Source organism: Urocampus carinirostris, chromosome 2 (assembly GCF_059441175.1).
Source record: "Urocampus carinirostris isolate Australia breed hairy pipefish chromosome 2, RoL_Ucar_1.0, whole genome shotgun sequence".
NCBI classification, from domain to species: Eukaryota; Metazoa; Chordata; class Actinopteri; order Syngnathiformes; family Syngnathidae; genus Urocampus; species Urocampus carinirostris.
In genome coordinates this window covers 19,063,167-19,076,556 of record NC_142350.1, presented here as the reverse complement: position 1 = coordinate 19,076,556, position 13,390 = coordinate 19,063,167, and the positions used below count along the sequence as shown (strand labels likewise).

At 41.2% G+C, this 13,390-nt stretch overlaps 2 protein-coding genes across 4 annotated transcripts in view; one reads left to right on the top strand and one right to left on the bottom strand.

The window, feature by feature from the left end:
- Positions 1 to 5,596, top strand: part of tuft1b (tuftelin 1b) — a 32,652-nt gene extending 27,056 nt beyond the window's left edge. For all 3 annotated transcript variants that reach the window (XM_088329252.1, XM_088329251.1, XM_088329250.1), the window contains 5 exons: positions 609 to 832; positions 2,272 to 2,377; positions 2,555 to 2,638; positions 4,219 to 4,313; positions 5,098 to 5,596. In XM_088329252.1, coding sequence (XP_088185378.1) covers positions 609 to 832; positions 2,272 to 2,377; positions 2,555 to 2,638; positions 4,219 to 4,313; positions 5,098 to 5,170 — 582 coding nt within the window. In that variant the 3' untranslated portion in view covers positions 5,171 to 5,596. The remainder of the gene's footprint in view (positions 1 to 608; positions 833 to 2,271; positions 2,378 to 2,554; positions 2,639 to 4,218; positions 4,314 to 5,097) is intronic.
- An 891-nt stretch (positions 5,597 to 6,487) lies between these two features.
- Positions 6,488 to 13,079, bottom strand: LOC148371264 (lipid transport auxiliary protein 1-like). Its single transcript, XM_088329253.1, has 7 exons — positions 12,738 to 13,079; positions 12,563 to 12,664; positions 12,383 to 12,491; positions 10,551 to 10,604; positions 8,617 to 8,783; positions 8,491 to 8,549; positions 6,488 to 7,862 (listed from the first exon to the last, which is right to left on the bottom strand). The coding sequence occupies exons 1-7, from the start codon at positions 12,798 to 12,800 to the stop codon at positions 7,655 to 7,657; spliced, it is 762 nt and encodes a 253-aa protein (XP_088185379.1). The 5' UTR covers positions 12,801 to 13,079; the 3' UTR covers positions 6,488 to 7,654.
- Positions 13,080 to 13,390: the final 311 nt, after the last annotated feature.

Sequence of the window (13,390 nt, the reverse complement as noted above, 5' to 3'; positions counted from 1 at the left end):
GAGTTGATAGAGCGCGTCTAAGTAATGGAGGTACTTGAGGAATGAGCTGACGGAGCCTGCGATTATGACTTTAAGCCAAAAGATGGCGCCAGAGGGTAACAGTTTCAAATTCCGGTACAGCACCTTTTAAGGTGGATGCAAGCCAAGGAAAGTCAATTCTTCTCAAGTTTAACTTATGCGTGGACTTAGCTTCTGTAAATATGAACTAGTCATCTGAGACACTTTTTCTCGTTTATTTAACTTGTCAATTACCTGATTTGAAGTGGCGTTGTACACGAGGTGAAAAAGTCCCACACATATAGTCCACAAAGTGGCTCACACAATCTATGTGTAGCGCTGATCCACAGGACTAAGATAAATTAGAATTAAAATTGTCTTTAATGTAATTGATAAAGGCACTATCTTGCTGCTTATTTGAGATGTTACTATCTACAATCTAGGATCTTTTTCTGGCAATCAGCTTGCATTAACTGACATGTATTCATTAAACATTCATACAAAGACCAGGGGCCTGCAGTCCCCGAGTTTGAGACCACTTAAGGCTTCTTACAGCTAGGCTAATACTATCCAAAGCAAGACTTAAAAATGTATTCCACTTTCCTTAACAGGCAGAGTCTGAGGAGCAACGGGCGCGTTTGGAGGCGCAGTCGGAGCGTCTCCAGCGGGCGGAGGCGGAGTCGGCAGACCGTAGCCTGCAGGCGGAAGAGCTGCAAAGGCTGCTGGGAAACATGGAGGCCGAGAGCAGGCTGCTGCGCGACAAAATGGCCACCGGTGAGGCCGAGCTACAGCGGCTCCGGGCTGGGCGCGGCAGCGGAGAGCCGAGGGATGACAGGTAGCGTCGCACTTAGTTTGTAAACGACTTTGTAGTACAGTGGTTACTGGAGGTAAGACTGGGACGAAAATATCCAGCCTGACCCAACACGGTCTGCGGGTATATAAGCCCGGAACAGCCCGATTAACTGGATTCGAGGGACCTGGCCCAAAATAAACCTGAAACCTGAAAAGTCAGAGTCAAAGTCAGCTTTATTGTAAACTCTGCAGCAAAATAGAGAATTGACATTACGTTACTATCAACCCTCAGTGTCTAGAAGATAAAAAAAAAAAAAAACACAATGCTAAGACACACTACACTAAGACACACAAGTAGACGGTACGACACATAGACTGTGCAGACACATAAGACATAAGGAGCATATGGTACCTTTGTAAACGAAAGTTGTTTTTTACTTCGGTGCCGTGCGTACTTTGGAGCCGAAGTTTGCAGCTTCCGGGTAACTTCGGACTCGGTCCCTTAAATCAAGTGTGTACTTGGGCGCCGAGGTACGTGCTGCGCCGAAATGAACACTTCGGTGCTCATTTCAGAGAAGTGCAGCGGAAAGAAACTGAACAAATTGGCATCGGAAAGAAAATCAGATTCTGCAGATTATAAGGTGCAAATAGTGAAACATTTGACAAAAAAGCAAAAAGAGTTTGTAAAGCTTGTAAGCTATTGGCGAGAAGCGCAAATGACATCTGACGTAAACCACGCAGAGGTAGGTAGATAGATAGATAGATAGATAGATAGATACTTTATTCATCCCCGAAGGGAGGTGAAAAGAGGAAGCGGGTGCATCTTCTACCGTGATACCAAGGATGGAAATTTCTTTGGATTTAGTGATTTGGAGTTAAGCTGATAGTTTGGTAAGCACGCTCTTTATGATAAATGTATCTGAATAATATACCTTTGGCGCCAAAGTCCGCATTTCAGCGCCGAATTGCAGTGTGTTACTCAAGTAAAAGTACTGTTACTTCAGAAGAATATTACTCAAGTAGAAGTAAAAAGCGGTCATCTAAATAATGACCTGAATAAAAGTAAGTGCACGCAGAGCAGATCATCCACGGAGAAAAAAAAAACTGCGAGACATAAGCCCGGCCAGGCCGGCCTAAATGATTGACATTTCAAGCCTGAACCTGGTCCATGATCCTACCACTACTGGTCACTCTTTAAACGAGCACTTCTAATCACGAGAAATTCGCTATACAAGTTTTATTTGGAATAAATAACGAGAGGACGCTCGAGATTGCTGCCCATCAGCATCGGAAGCATCAGGAAGATGTTTTATAGCTATTTAGGGTTAACTTGGATGCTTTTAGGAGGTCAGGAACGGACCATTTAGTTTTTAACGAATTCATATCGAAAAATGCGTACGGCACACGACCAATCCGAGCTACAAGAACGATGGTGGACCAAATGAAGCTTGTCTGAAGGCGTCCTACTGTATGACTGTTCAGATGCAGCCAGTTGGAGACGGAGATGGCAGTCCTGAAGGAGAAGATCCACCACCTGGATGACATGCTGAAAAGTCAGCAGAGGAAAGTGCGCCACATGATTGAGCAGGTACACGCACACGCACTTAACCTTGCAATTACGCTACTCTGGAATACTCGAGCGGAGGAAATCACTTTCAAAAGCGCCTCAAGTCATTATGACTCGAACCGAGCTCCTTGATTAGCCATTCTGGGCACACTCAACGTGACTCTTTTACGTGAATACACGCGTGTATCCGCTTCGCAGCTGCAGAACTCCCGCACCGTTCTCCAGGAACGGGAACGAGTCATCGGGGATCTGGAAGAGAAGGTGGCCTTCCTGGAAGCCGAGGTGAGACCCTCAACGGTGTATCATATTTTCCGCACTATAAGGTGCACCGGATTATGAGGCGCATCCCCCCCAAAAAGGTCTGTCGACATATATTTTTCATGCATAAGGCGCATGCAGTTAAAACTGCTGTATGAGGTAATGTATCCGTGTGTGTTTCGCAAAGCAAAAGAAGGGAAACCACTCTTTGGTGCATCAGATGATGAATCAGACATTGCTTTTATTCATATCTTTCAGTACTACTTTGTTTTTTTCTTCATTTCTAGCATTTGTTTCTGGCACTGTAAGAATAGTGTCATAATGAGATCAAATGTAAAGCCTTTTCCTATGTTATCTGTACCAGGGGCAGGCGATCCTAGGAATTTTGATGTCGATCCAATCCATGTAAATACGTTATAGTATGGATGGATTTCGATCCGATAATTTTTGCTTAAAAATAATCATTTAATAATTGAACTTCCCACTTTTGAGTGAGTTCATATTTTTGATAAACACAGCATAAAGATTTTAGGCACCAAGAATGTTTCCTTTTTTATTGAATGACTACATTTCAAACTTTAAAAGGATAGAAAAAGTATAAATATTTCTATGACAACTCTTTCAGAACAAAAGCCGAGACAGTCAGACCTAAAAATCACAAATGTAACAAAATACAAAAGCTGGTATAACAATATCAGCAGGACAACCAAAGAACTTTCCATTGCCCAATATTTTGAAAATAATCAGCGGTGCAAATCAAGTATTAATTGTCTCTCACTGGCTCTGTTGCCATAGTGACAACCGATTTACATGTTTTTGTTTGGGAACAGTAACATGATTATATTTTTTGTTGCTGCTCGTTGCTCTCTGCAGGGGTGAGATTTTTTCCTGCGTTTATGTCAATTTGTGGTAATGCCACAGTAGCAGACCACATCACCACACAAATAACACATGCCATTGTCCTTTTCTGAAGTTGGAAAACAGTCTGCACTACGTGGTACTTTTGTCATTTTTTAAGCTTCTGATAGAGGTGGTGGCACAGATTGAGAGGTGGTAAAAGTCTGCCTGTTAGTAATTGAGCAAAAACTGAGAGTAGCCGAGGGCGCTGGGTGGGAGACGAAAAGGGGCTCAAAATCTATGGAGCAAAGTGATGCGTCGAGGAAATTGGTGAAGGAGCAAAGTAGGCATCCCAGGACAATAGTCTTGATCCAAATACTTGCTAAGTATCAATAATATCGTTATATGGTTTTATCTGCCCAGCCTTAATCTTTACTACTGGTGGTCTACTAATCAAGTTACACTGCTTCCACTGCCGGGACCTGGGTTCGCTTCCGTTTGCCTACATTGTTTTGCGATTGTTTAGAGATTGTTTAATCACTGCACAAATACAGCGTAAAACTCCGTGTAGTAACGCACACAAATACTGTATGCATTTCCAATTTGACCCACTTGTATTTTGCAGTAAGTGAGCCGCACCGGGTAATAAATGCACGCTTTATTTCTGGCCCATTTGGGATTTTTGGGTGCTCCTTATAGTCCGGATATTACGGTAATTGTAAATCATTAAGCTTTTTTTTTTGTCAATGCTAACAACGCGCGCGCAGAACCGAGAGATGCACGACCACATGGAACACTTCCTGGCTGGCCGGGACCCTCCACCCCTCAAGAGCGCTGAGAATAAGCCCGTCGTCATCTACAGGTGGATTTACACTTCCTTCAGCCCAGGGGTGTCAAACTCATTGGAGCTCGGGGTACACATGGTTGAAAAAAACGATCTTACGGGGACCAGACTAGTGGATGGAAGTGAAAGAAAGGGAGTACGAGAGTGCACAATGGAAAAAGAGAAAACAAGTGGGAGAAAGGGGAGAAAGGGGAAGGGAGAAAGAGAAAAGATAGGAAAGGATGAGCGAAAGAACTTGCAAGAGAACAAGAGAGAAAGCGAAAAAAGAGAGGGAAAACTGAGAAATAAAAGAGGGAGAGCAATAGAGGGTGCAGGAAATGAGACAAAGAAAGGGGAAAATGAGACTGTGAGACAGAAAGAGAAAAATACAAGAGAAAAAGTGATAAAGATAGTGAGAGAGAAAGACAGTGAAAGAAAGAAGAGAGAAAAGACAAAAGAGAGAAAAGAGGAGAAAAGACAAAGGGGCAGAGAAAAAGAAAAAAAAGACTGAGAGGGAAAGTGAGAGAGGAAGAAAAAAGAGAGGGAAGAAAGAGCACATCAGAGAGAAAGAGAGGGGCAGAATGTAAGGGAGAAAGAGGGCAATAAATACAGCTCCAGGTGTAATGTGAGTGGCTTGGCCATCCAATGGACATATATAGAACGGCAGCTCGTTTTTCTCTTGCAATTCTCTCAGCGTTCTCTCGTGGGCCGGATTCAATCTGGGCCTGATCCAGACCGCGGGCTTCATGTTTGACATCACTCCCTAAGCTATTTGCACCAATCCAGAAATTACTTTTAACTTTCTTCTTTTTTTTTCTTTTAGCAAACCGCTGTTGCCGTCCATGCACAGCAGCAAGTCCCTCCCCTTCATCAAAGTCATCGAGATCAAGTCTTGAATGGAGAGCAGCCATTGTGTTGATATGGATTTAACCAGTGCTTAGCATCTCATTGCTAATCGCCACCCCTCCGTCAACATTCATAACGCCTGTAGATTCAGTGCATCACAAAAGTGATAAATCGCCATTTTTCAGGCTTCGAACAGATTGATAAAAAAACTCCAAATATTTTCCAAGAATCAACATGAGAGATGCATTCGTGAAAAGAAACCAAATGTATTTAACATTTGATATTGCGCTAACGAATAATGTGCTGAATCAAAAACTGTTGAGGGACAACTAGTTTTTAGTAGGTTTGTCGTGGTTTTATGTGCTCTCAATTTTGATGTTATCGCTTGCACAGTGCTCCCTGACATGAGAAAATGTTGGGAAATCTCTTTGTATCCCATTCCTGTTTTAAACTTTTCCACAACTTATCTAGGAACAGCCTGGTGTGTTCTTTGGTCTTCATAATGCTAGTTTCTTCTAGCTCAGAGGTTTGTGAAAATTACAGAGGAGGTGCACTGAAACAGACTTAATAACCCACAGGTCATTGATTAGATTAGATTCAACTTTATTGTGACTTACTGCACAAGTCACAAAGACAAGGCAACAAAATGCAGTTAGTATCCAATCAGAGATGCACAGCAGCGTTGAAATATTAAATATGTATACAAATGCAGGAGGAAACATATATATATATATATATATATATATATATATATATATATATATATGTCATCTAGGTCAACCTTGGATCATTCAGAAGTCATCGTGGAACTTGTGGAGTTAGTCAGTTGGCTGAGCTGAGAGAACAATATTTTTCAACACCAACTTTCAGTACTTTTGTTGTAAATATATATTGAAAAAAAAATCAGGTTCCACTTCACAATTGTCTCTCACGTGTTGATTCTTAGAAAATATTCGTTTTTGGCTAAGTTTCAGTCCTGAATTGTGGCAATATGACAAAAAGTCATACTTTTGCTAGGCACTGTAGGTTAGCTCCAATTGATACTCAGAGTGAACGAAAATGGAGGGAGATGATACACTGGAGTGCACTCAGTCTGTGGACAAATAAGGTGCAAATTAAAATGCAAGTGACTGAATTTCAAAGATTTGTCCATTTCAAGTGTAACAGGATATGCTGAAAACGGAATTATAAAAAGTACTTTTGGACAATAAAGTTTTATCTTTGTGAGAATACTTCTTTTCATTTTGTATTTAGATTTCGACACGTGTAATTTTTGCTCAAGGAATTAATAGAACAAAGGATGTTTTGGTGAGTCATATTATTTTCAGAAGTTTACATTTGAGCTAAAACAAAATATTACGGTAAAATCTCAGGAGAATAATTTTAATATGCAAATACATATATTGTAAAAAAAAAAAAAGAAAAAAAAGTGAACAATTGCTTTTGTACAACATTACGTGATTTATTTTTCTGTTTAGTTCCGGATCCGCATTTGTAAACGCAAAATCGCCCTCTAGTGGACATCAAAACATCTGGCAAAAAAACATTCGTTCACAAAACATTTTAGTCTGAAACAATGAAATAAATTATATTTACACCAATGTCACAACAAAAAACACCCTGCTCAAACTCCAGGGTTTATACTTTTTTCATGGCGATATTCAAGCACTTTTAAGTACTTTCAAAGCCAGTAAATGAAGAAATCTAGTGTCAATCATGTATTTCAAAACGCCACAAATATATCTGCAATTTAGAGATGTGTTTTTAATCCAACATGTGCATTTACCTGGACATGTGATTTTTAGATCTTGAGTAAATATTTGTTGAGAGACAACTCTACAACTCCCTCCCTATATCATGAAATGATCTGCATTTATATAGCGCTTCACATTTACCCATTCACACACACTCGCACATCAATAGCGGCCGTGCAGCCATGCAAGGCTGCCAGCCTGCTTATTGGGGGCATTAGGGGTTCAGTGGATCTGTCGAGGGGGGGAGGGGTTCAAGGACATTTCGACATTGGGAGGAGCCAGGATTCAACCCGCGCTCTCTTGATCCCCAGACGAGTACTCTACCTCCTGAGCTAATACAGCCCCGATATAAGTGTTGGGTAAAAACACTGTAATATGTAGCTTACATACATTTTCAGTTGCAGGAAGTTTTTCCCATTACTTTCTACCACTATAAGATGCTACTTTCATTTTTGGAATGGCCAATAATGAATGTCCATGAATAATATGTATTCCTTGCACTAATACACATTGGAGTCCTGATTCGGTGGGGGGGGCGACGACGCTTCATGGCACAATGCCATACAAACTAATGCAAGATTCTGTTAATCACGAGGGAAGAAATGTAATGGCAAAGCAAAGCCACCATAAAGCAGTGCTTGCGTCATTTTTAAGCGGACTAATTGAGAAACATGAAAACTATTTCATACATTTACAAGCACTTCACCCAAATTTCAAGCACTTATCAATCCTTAAAAACACATTAACATTCAAGTGCAAAACGAACCCTATTATTAACAGTCACAAAGTGCTTTCCAGTGTGTTGTAGTTGTCTTTAAAACTCTTAAGCTCCAGGAAATGTTTGGGCCTTTTGCTGCGCGGGCCCGTGGACGGTAGGTAGGTCACCTGGATGGTGGACGGAGCGTTGCGAGCCGGGGATCCCGTCAAGTCTTTGGCTGCAGATTGATGCTGCTGCTCCACGGTGCTGTTACTCCAGTAGGCTTTCACTCTGAGACAGGAAGTGCAAAAAAAAAATATATATATATTAGCGTATTTTCCCACACTATAAGGCGCATGAAGTCAAGACTACAGTATCGTGTTTGTTCGTGTATAAAAATTGGGCTCGCTCTTAATATTCTCTATCAAAAGTCGATTTTTTTTATAAATAAATGTAAACCAAATGCTCACATCAGACGCTAGACAGAAGTGTAGAGTTTGTATAGCGCGTGGAGTTGGTTTAGGTGTAAAATGACATCCACTCAACTGTTAAAATAAACCAGTTAACGCATTCAATTCCAAATGTTATTTTTCCATTGTTTGACCTGGGTTGAAATCCCGTTGCGTATTATGTTTTGCGAGTTTGGTCAGCAAGGTTCATCGATAATGATAATATACGGTAAAACCTTGAGTAGTAACGCACACCTATAATCACTTTATGCATTTTTAACCTTATCTACCGCTATATATGTAAGGAGCACAGGGTTATAAGCCACACTTTCAAATTTCTGGCCAAAGAGTTTTTTATGTGGGCCTTATAGTCAGGAAAATAGGATACTTGCGCAAAAACCTCGAAGCAGAACCACAACGTGACTGTGACCGTTCCTTGCCCTAAGAATCTTAAAGTAATTGCTACTTACACATCTGCTAATTCGTTGAGCGCCTGTTGATAATCCAAAAATTCTACTTCTCCAAAGACCTAAAACAGGACAACAGAACTGTAAGATCTGGGATCCCAAACCAAATGCTCGTGTGTTGAATCGCACCCCGGTGCCGTGGCGGGCGCTGTCGTAACCTTCCAGCAAACGGTCAATAAGTCCACCGTGGCTGCTTTTGATCAGCGAGTGAGAATTTCGCAGTTCCATCAGCCAGATGCGGAAACTTCGGCCTGTGAAAGCGCAGGGGCTGTTGCACATCTCCTCCAGAGGGATGCCTAGTGAAAAAAAGAAAAACACATGATGTAGATTAGAGCTACATCCACACCTCCAGCATCTATAATCCCCAGGATCCTCTTTGTAGATTTCACCCGTCTATAACTTCCTACAAAAGCACGAACTGATCCAGAAATTTAGCCATCTCAATATCCCCCCTCGACAGATCCACCTCCCCCACAACTTTCCTCACAGATGGACTACAGACAGTAAAAGTGGGCTCAGCCAGATCCATGGTTCTTACTATCAAATCTGGGGTTCCACAGGGATGCGTGCTGAGCCCTTTTCTGTATACACTCTACACAAGGGTCGCCAACCCCATTCTCACGGGCACGCTGACGCCCGCGGCGACATTATCGCGGGCCTTTTATAAAAATAGACCTAATCACAAAATGTGATTAAATTGTACAGATATTTTATTTAAATTGCATTTCCAGTGATGTAAAATACAAAATGTATAATAAATATATATAAAACCGAAAAAGAGATCAGAGTAGCCGAGTTTGATAATCTGAGTACTCTGATGTAACATGGGGCAGAGGTGAGTGCACATGACAATCGCAGCCTCGATCTTGAGCATCGCAAACGAGCGGAAATCGATTTCTACATACATAAACATGGCGGGAAAGGGAAGAAACCGTATACTTTTTGTATTGAATTGGAGTAAGATTTTTTTTTTTAATGTGAAAGAAAACCTTCTCATTAGTGGCACAATGTGGCGCCCCATTACACCCCTTGTCACAAAAGCTTCCAAGCTAATTACCCGCCTGGCACCACGCGGTGGAGTTCAAACATAGAAAAACTGTTAAAAAAATGTGTCAATTTTAAAATATATGTTTAGTTTTAATAGCTGCACCTTTAGTGATAGAGTAGTAGAAATGTGATATTTTGTTTGTATTTGATTTAACAAGAGTTTTTGTTCCTACACAATTTATCACATGGTGCAGAGTTCATTGAACAGAAACTAATGATAGCGCCTTGAAAAATGTAACGTGATTTCCTGAAAATGTTATGAAAGTTGTCATTTTTTTTTGTTTCCTGTTGAGCATTTGTAATTAAAACAATTGAAAGGTAAAGAAGAAATCAAATATTGCAGTCAACATGTTTATCCGTTTCCTACCTTGTTGAATCATTATAAATCATTGAAAATCAGTCCTCATGTAAAATACCAGTAAGATAGAAAATTTAATTAATTTCATTCAATTCTTGTTTCGGAAGTGCGCTATCAAGGTGCCCTTTGTGTTACTTCGCTCCCTTGAAATTGCTCTCGGCCTCAAAAAGCTTGGAGACCCCTGCTCTACACCAATGACTGCCGCAGGATTTCACCCACCACAACATATCTATAACACTCAGACTCTACATCCATTCTTGCACTCCTCTCTGACCGTCAATCCGTTTTGGACTACATAAAACATTCCACAGAATCATGCACAGCCGCCAACATTGAAATTAATGGCAATAAAACAAAATGAATATCGTTCATCCGCCTCCCCAAACATCATAAACACACTAACAGTTGAAACGGTGGACCACTTCAAATACGCTTCCATTAGGGCGCAGATACAGGACAATAAAGGAAAGCCTGATCCCCTCTGCAACTACCTCACTATACAAAAGTATGTATGTCTAGCATTCTGCTGTTTTTTGTGTGTGTAATGTAATGTCTATAATTTTTCCCCGTTACCGTCGGTGGAAGTGAATGTTAAAAAGGTAACAAAACTTCAATTAAATCCAAAATGATGTTTGAGGGTGAGCAGTGGGAGACTTACCTGAGTCTCTAATAGCATCCAAGGCTTTCATCCTGTGCAGGTAGTTGTAGCAACCTAAAATACAGTAATATTTAATATCAGGGTTTGGTCTCGGCATTGGTGGTAGAGAACTAACGTGTTGCTTCGTAACGCGTCCCTGGAGCACAATTACTTTTCTCCGTAACGCGTCATTAGTAAACTTTTGTAACAACTGTCGTTACAAATCTATGCGATACTCCCCTGCTTATTAAAAGCGGATCATGAATTATCTATGATTTTTAGATCTTAAGCAATAATAAAAAGAATATTTATCTTTCATTTTCAGTTGCAGTTCTTCCCATTATAACAGGGGTCAGGAACCTTTTTGACCCAAAGAGCCATAAAAGCAAAAAATGTTTTAAAAAGAAATTGAGAGAGCCACATCATATATTTTCAGACAAAATTGAAAAAAACTGCCAAACACGCTCTCTAGACAAAAGCTAATTCTTCAGCACATTTTATTTATTTCACTGTGTCATTTGATGATTTAATCAAATGTATGAAATGATAATAATGCCAAATCCTGTGTCCCATATTAATGTAAATATGCCATTTACAATTTGTCTTTCACCTTCAGTTAAGAGTGTCGAGGCAATTTTTTTCCATGAAATTTGTCCTCAATGGTTTCAAAACAATGTGCATGCAAAGTTATTTTTTAAAAATGTCACAAATGACTGCAAACGATAAGCATATCGTCATATTCACTTTCGGTGTAGGCTGCACTGAGAGAGCGAGAGCGAGAGAGAGAGAGAGAGAGAGAGAGAGAGTGCCTTGCGCTGTGTGCAGGGATCCGCCCACCTGTACCGCTCACCCAATGAAAGTCGTTTGCCAGCGTTTTTATTTATCAGTTGAAATGGTTTCTTATCGAACTTCTGCGTAAAGTTGCTTCGGCTTTATATGGACCAAAATCAGGATGAAATCACTTTACTTTGGAACGCCACAAAGAGATGTGCAATAATTACATTTTATTTCGGAGCCATACATACTCATGAAAAGAGCCATATATGGCGCCCGAGCCATAGGTTCCCTACCCTTGCATTATAATTTACCACTGGGAAACACTACCCTAATTTTATGCATGGTCCATAATAATAGTTCATAAGTAATATGTATTCATTGCACTAATACACATAGTGTCCTGTTTAGGTGTAGCATGCACCCGTCTTGGGCATGACCCATAGGGGGCGATGACGCTTCATGGCACAATGCAAATAATACAAACTAATGCCAGCTGCCATTAATCAAGAGGGAAAAACAATTGGCAATTGCAAAGCAAAAGTGCCAGTGTCGTTTTTAAGTAGACTTGACTATAAACACGAAAACACTTCACCCAAAACTCAACACTTATCTATCCTTGAAAACACTACGTTAAAAAAACGAGGCTTTCAAGGCCCTGTACGAATCCTGTTAAAATCAATGCTTGGGAGGAAATTGAACCAGGAACAAACAAACTCGGGGCAGCATGGCAGAGCAGTGGTTAGCGCGTGTGCGGCACAGTTCTAAGGTCTCGGGAACCTCCTGTGTGGGTTCAAATCCAGCGACCGGACTTCCTGTGCGGAGTTTGTATGTTCTTCCCGTGCTTGCGTGGGTTTCCTCCGGGCACTCCACATTCCAAAGACATGCATTTCAATTGGCCGGTCCAAATTGTCCCTAGGTGTGACTGAGCGAGTGAGTTGTCTGTCCACGTGTGCCCTGCGATTGGCTGGCAACCAGTGTCCCCTGCCCACTGCCCAAAGATAGCTAGGATGGGCTCCAGCACCCCCGCGACCCTACTGAGGATAAGCGGTGCAGCTAATGAGATGAGACAAACTCACTGAGCTGTGATCCACGCCTGAGCCTGGCATCATTTTCGGGCAGGAGACGAGGTTCGAAACGGATCTCGTGAACTTGAGACAACCGGGAGTCGATCTGTTCCCGCAGACCCTATTAGAAGCACATTGCAAGATTCAATTGTTTTCAAATAGCATAATATTCATTATTTTGCATGCGTTAACCTTTGGAGCATTGTGGCCGATAGGCGCGTGGGGACCGCGGCGGGATCTCATCGCAAAACGCATGATTTGCCTTTTGACAAAGATGAAGAGCAGCACAAACACCTTTGAAAACAAGAGTTAGCATAAACACCATTGCATTATCTATAGGCGGGTGAGAATCGTATCTTGAACCCACCAAACTTCCATACGCCATCACCAGAACTACATTCACTCCTGATAGCGGCGGCGAGTCCGCCATGTTGCCGCAAAAGCCTTGAAAATTGTTTACATTAGCATGCTAACATCAGCTCGCTAGTTAGCATGTTGCTATCTCCGAAGCTGAAAAAAATATGAAAAACTAACAAGGTTTTCCAAAGTCATTGGATTAAAGTACGCCAAAAAAGCTACAACGTGGCAGAAACACATAAGCTCACATAAGGAGATTTAATCAAACTTCTCGGTTTTCGGCTAGGCTGACTGCGCGTAGGTGTGATTACCGTACGGTTACCGTAATTACAGTCGTGATGTGTGGTTTGCGAGGGAAACGGCTATGTGAAACCGGCTCTAGGGAGAGAACCGAGACGCCCCCACTCCTCTTGTGAATGTTAAATATGGATTTTTTTCCCACAGGGATTTCGTGTTGTTGACTTTAAAGGTGTTGTTTGATGACCAAAAGGTGACAAGAGACGATCCCATTAAAAACACACACACACAAAATGTTGAGGGGGAAAAAAAATTACATATAAAACTTGACCAAAACACAACAAAAAAAACGGACAAAAAAACTTACAGAAAACGAACAAAAATGAACCAGGAAACAAACATGAACCAGGAAAGGACCAAAGTAGG

What these genes read in the sequence shown, in the direction of transcription:
- LOC148371264 (XM_088329253.1), bottom strand. Translation starts at nt 12,800, where the DNA reads ATGGCGGACTCGCCGCCGCTATCAGGAGTGAATGTAGTTCTGGTGATG. An exon ending in TGATGGCGTATGGAAGTTTG is followed by an intron (nt 12,665 to 12,737) that starts GTGGGTTCAAGA and finishes TTGTTTTCAAAG; the next exon opens with GTGTTTGTGCTGCTCTTCAT. An exon ending in GCGCCCGCCACGGCACCGGG is followed by an intron (nt 8,550 to 8,616) that starts GTGCGATTCAAC and finishes GTCCTGTTTTAG; the next exon opens with GTCTTTGGAGAAGTAGAATT.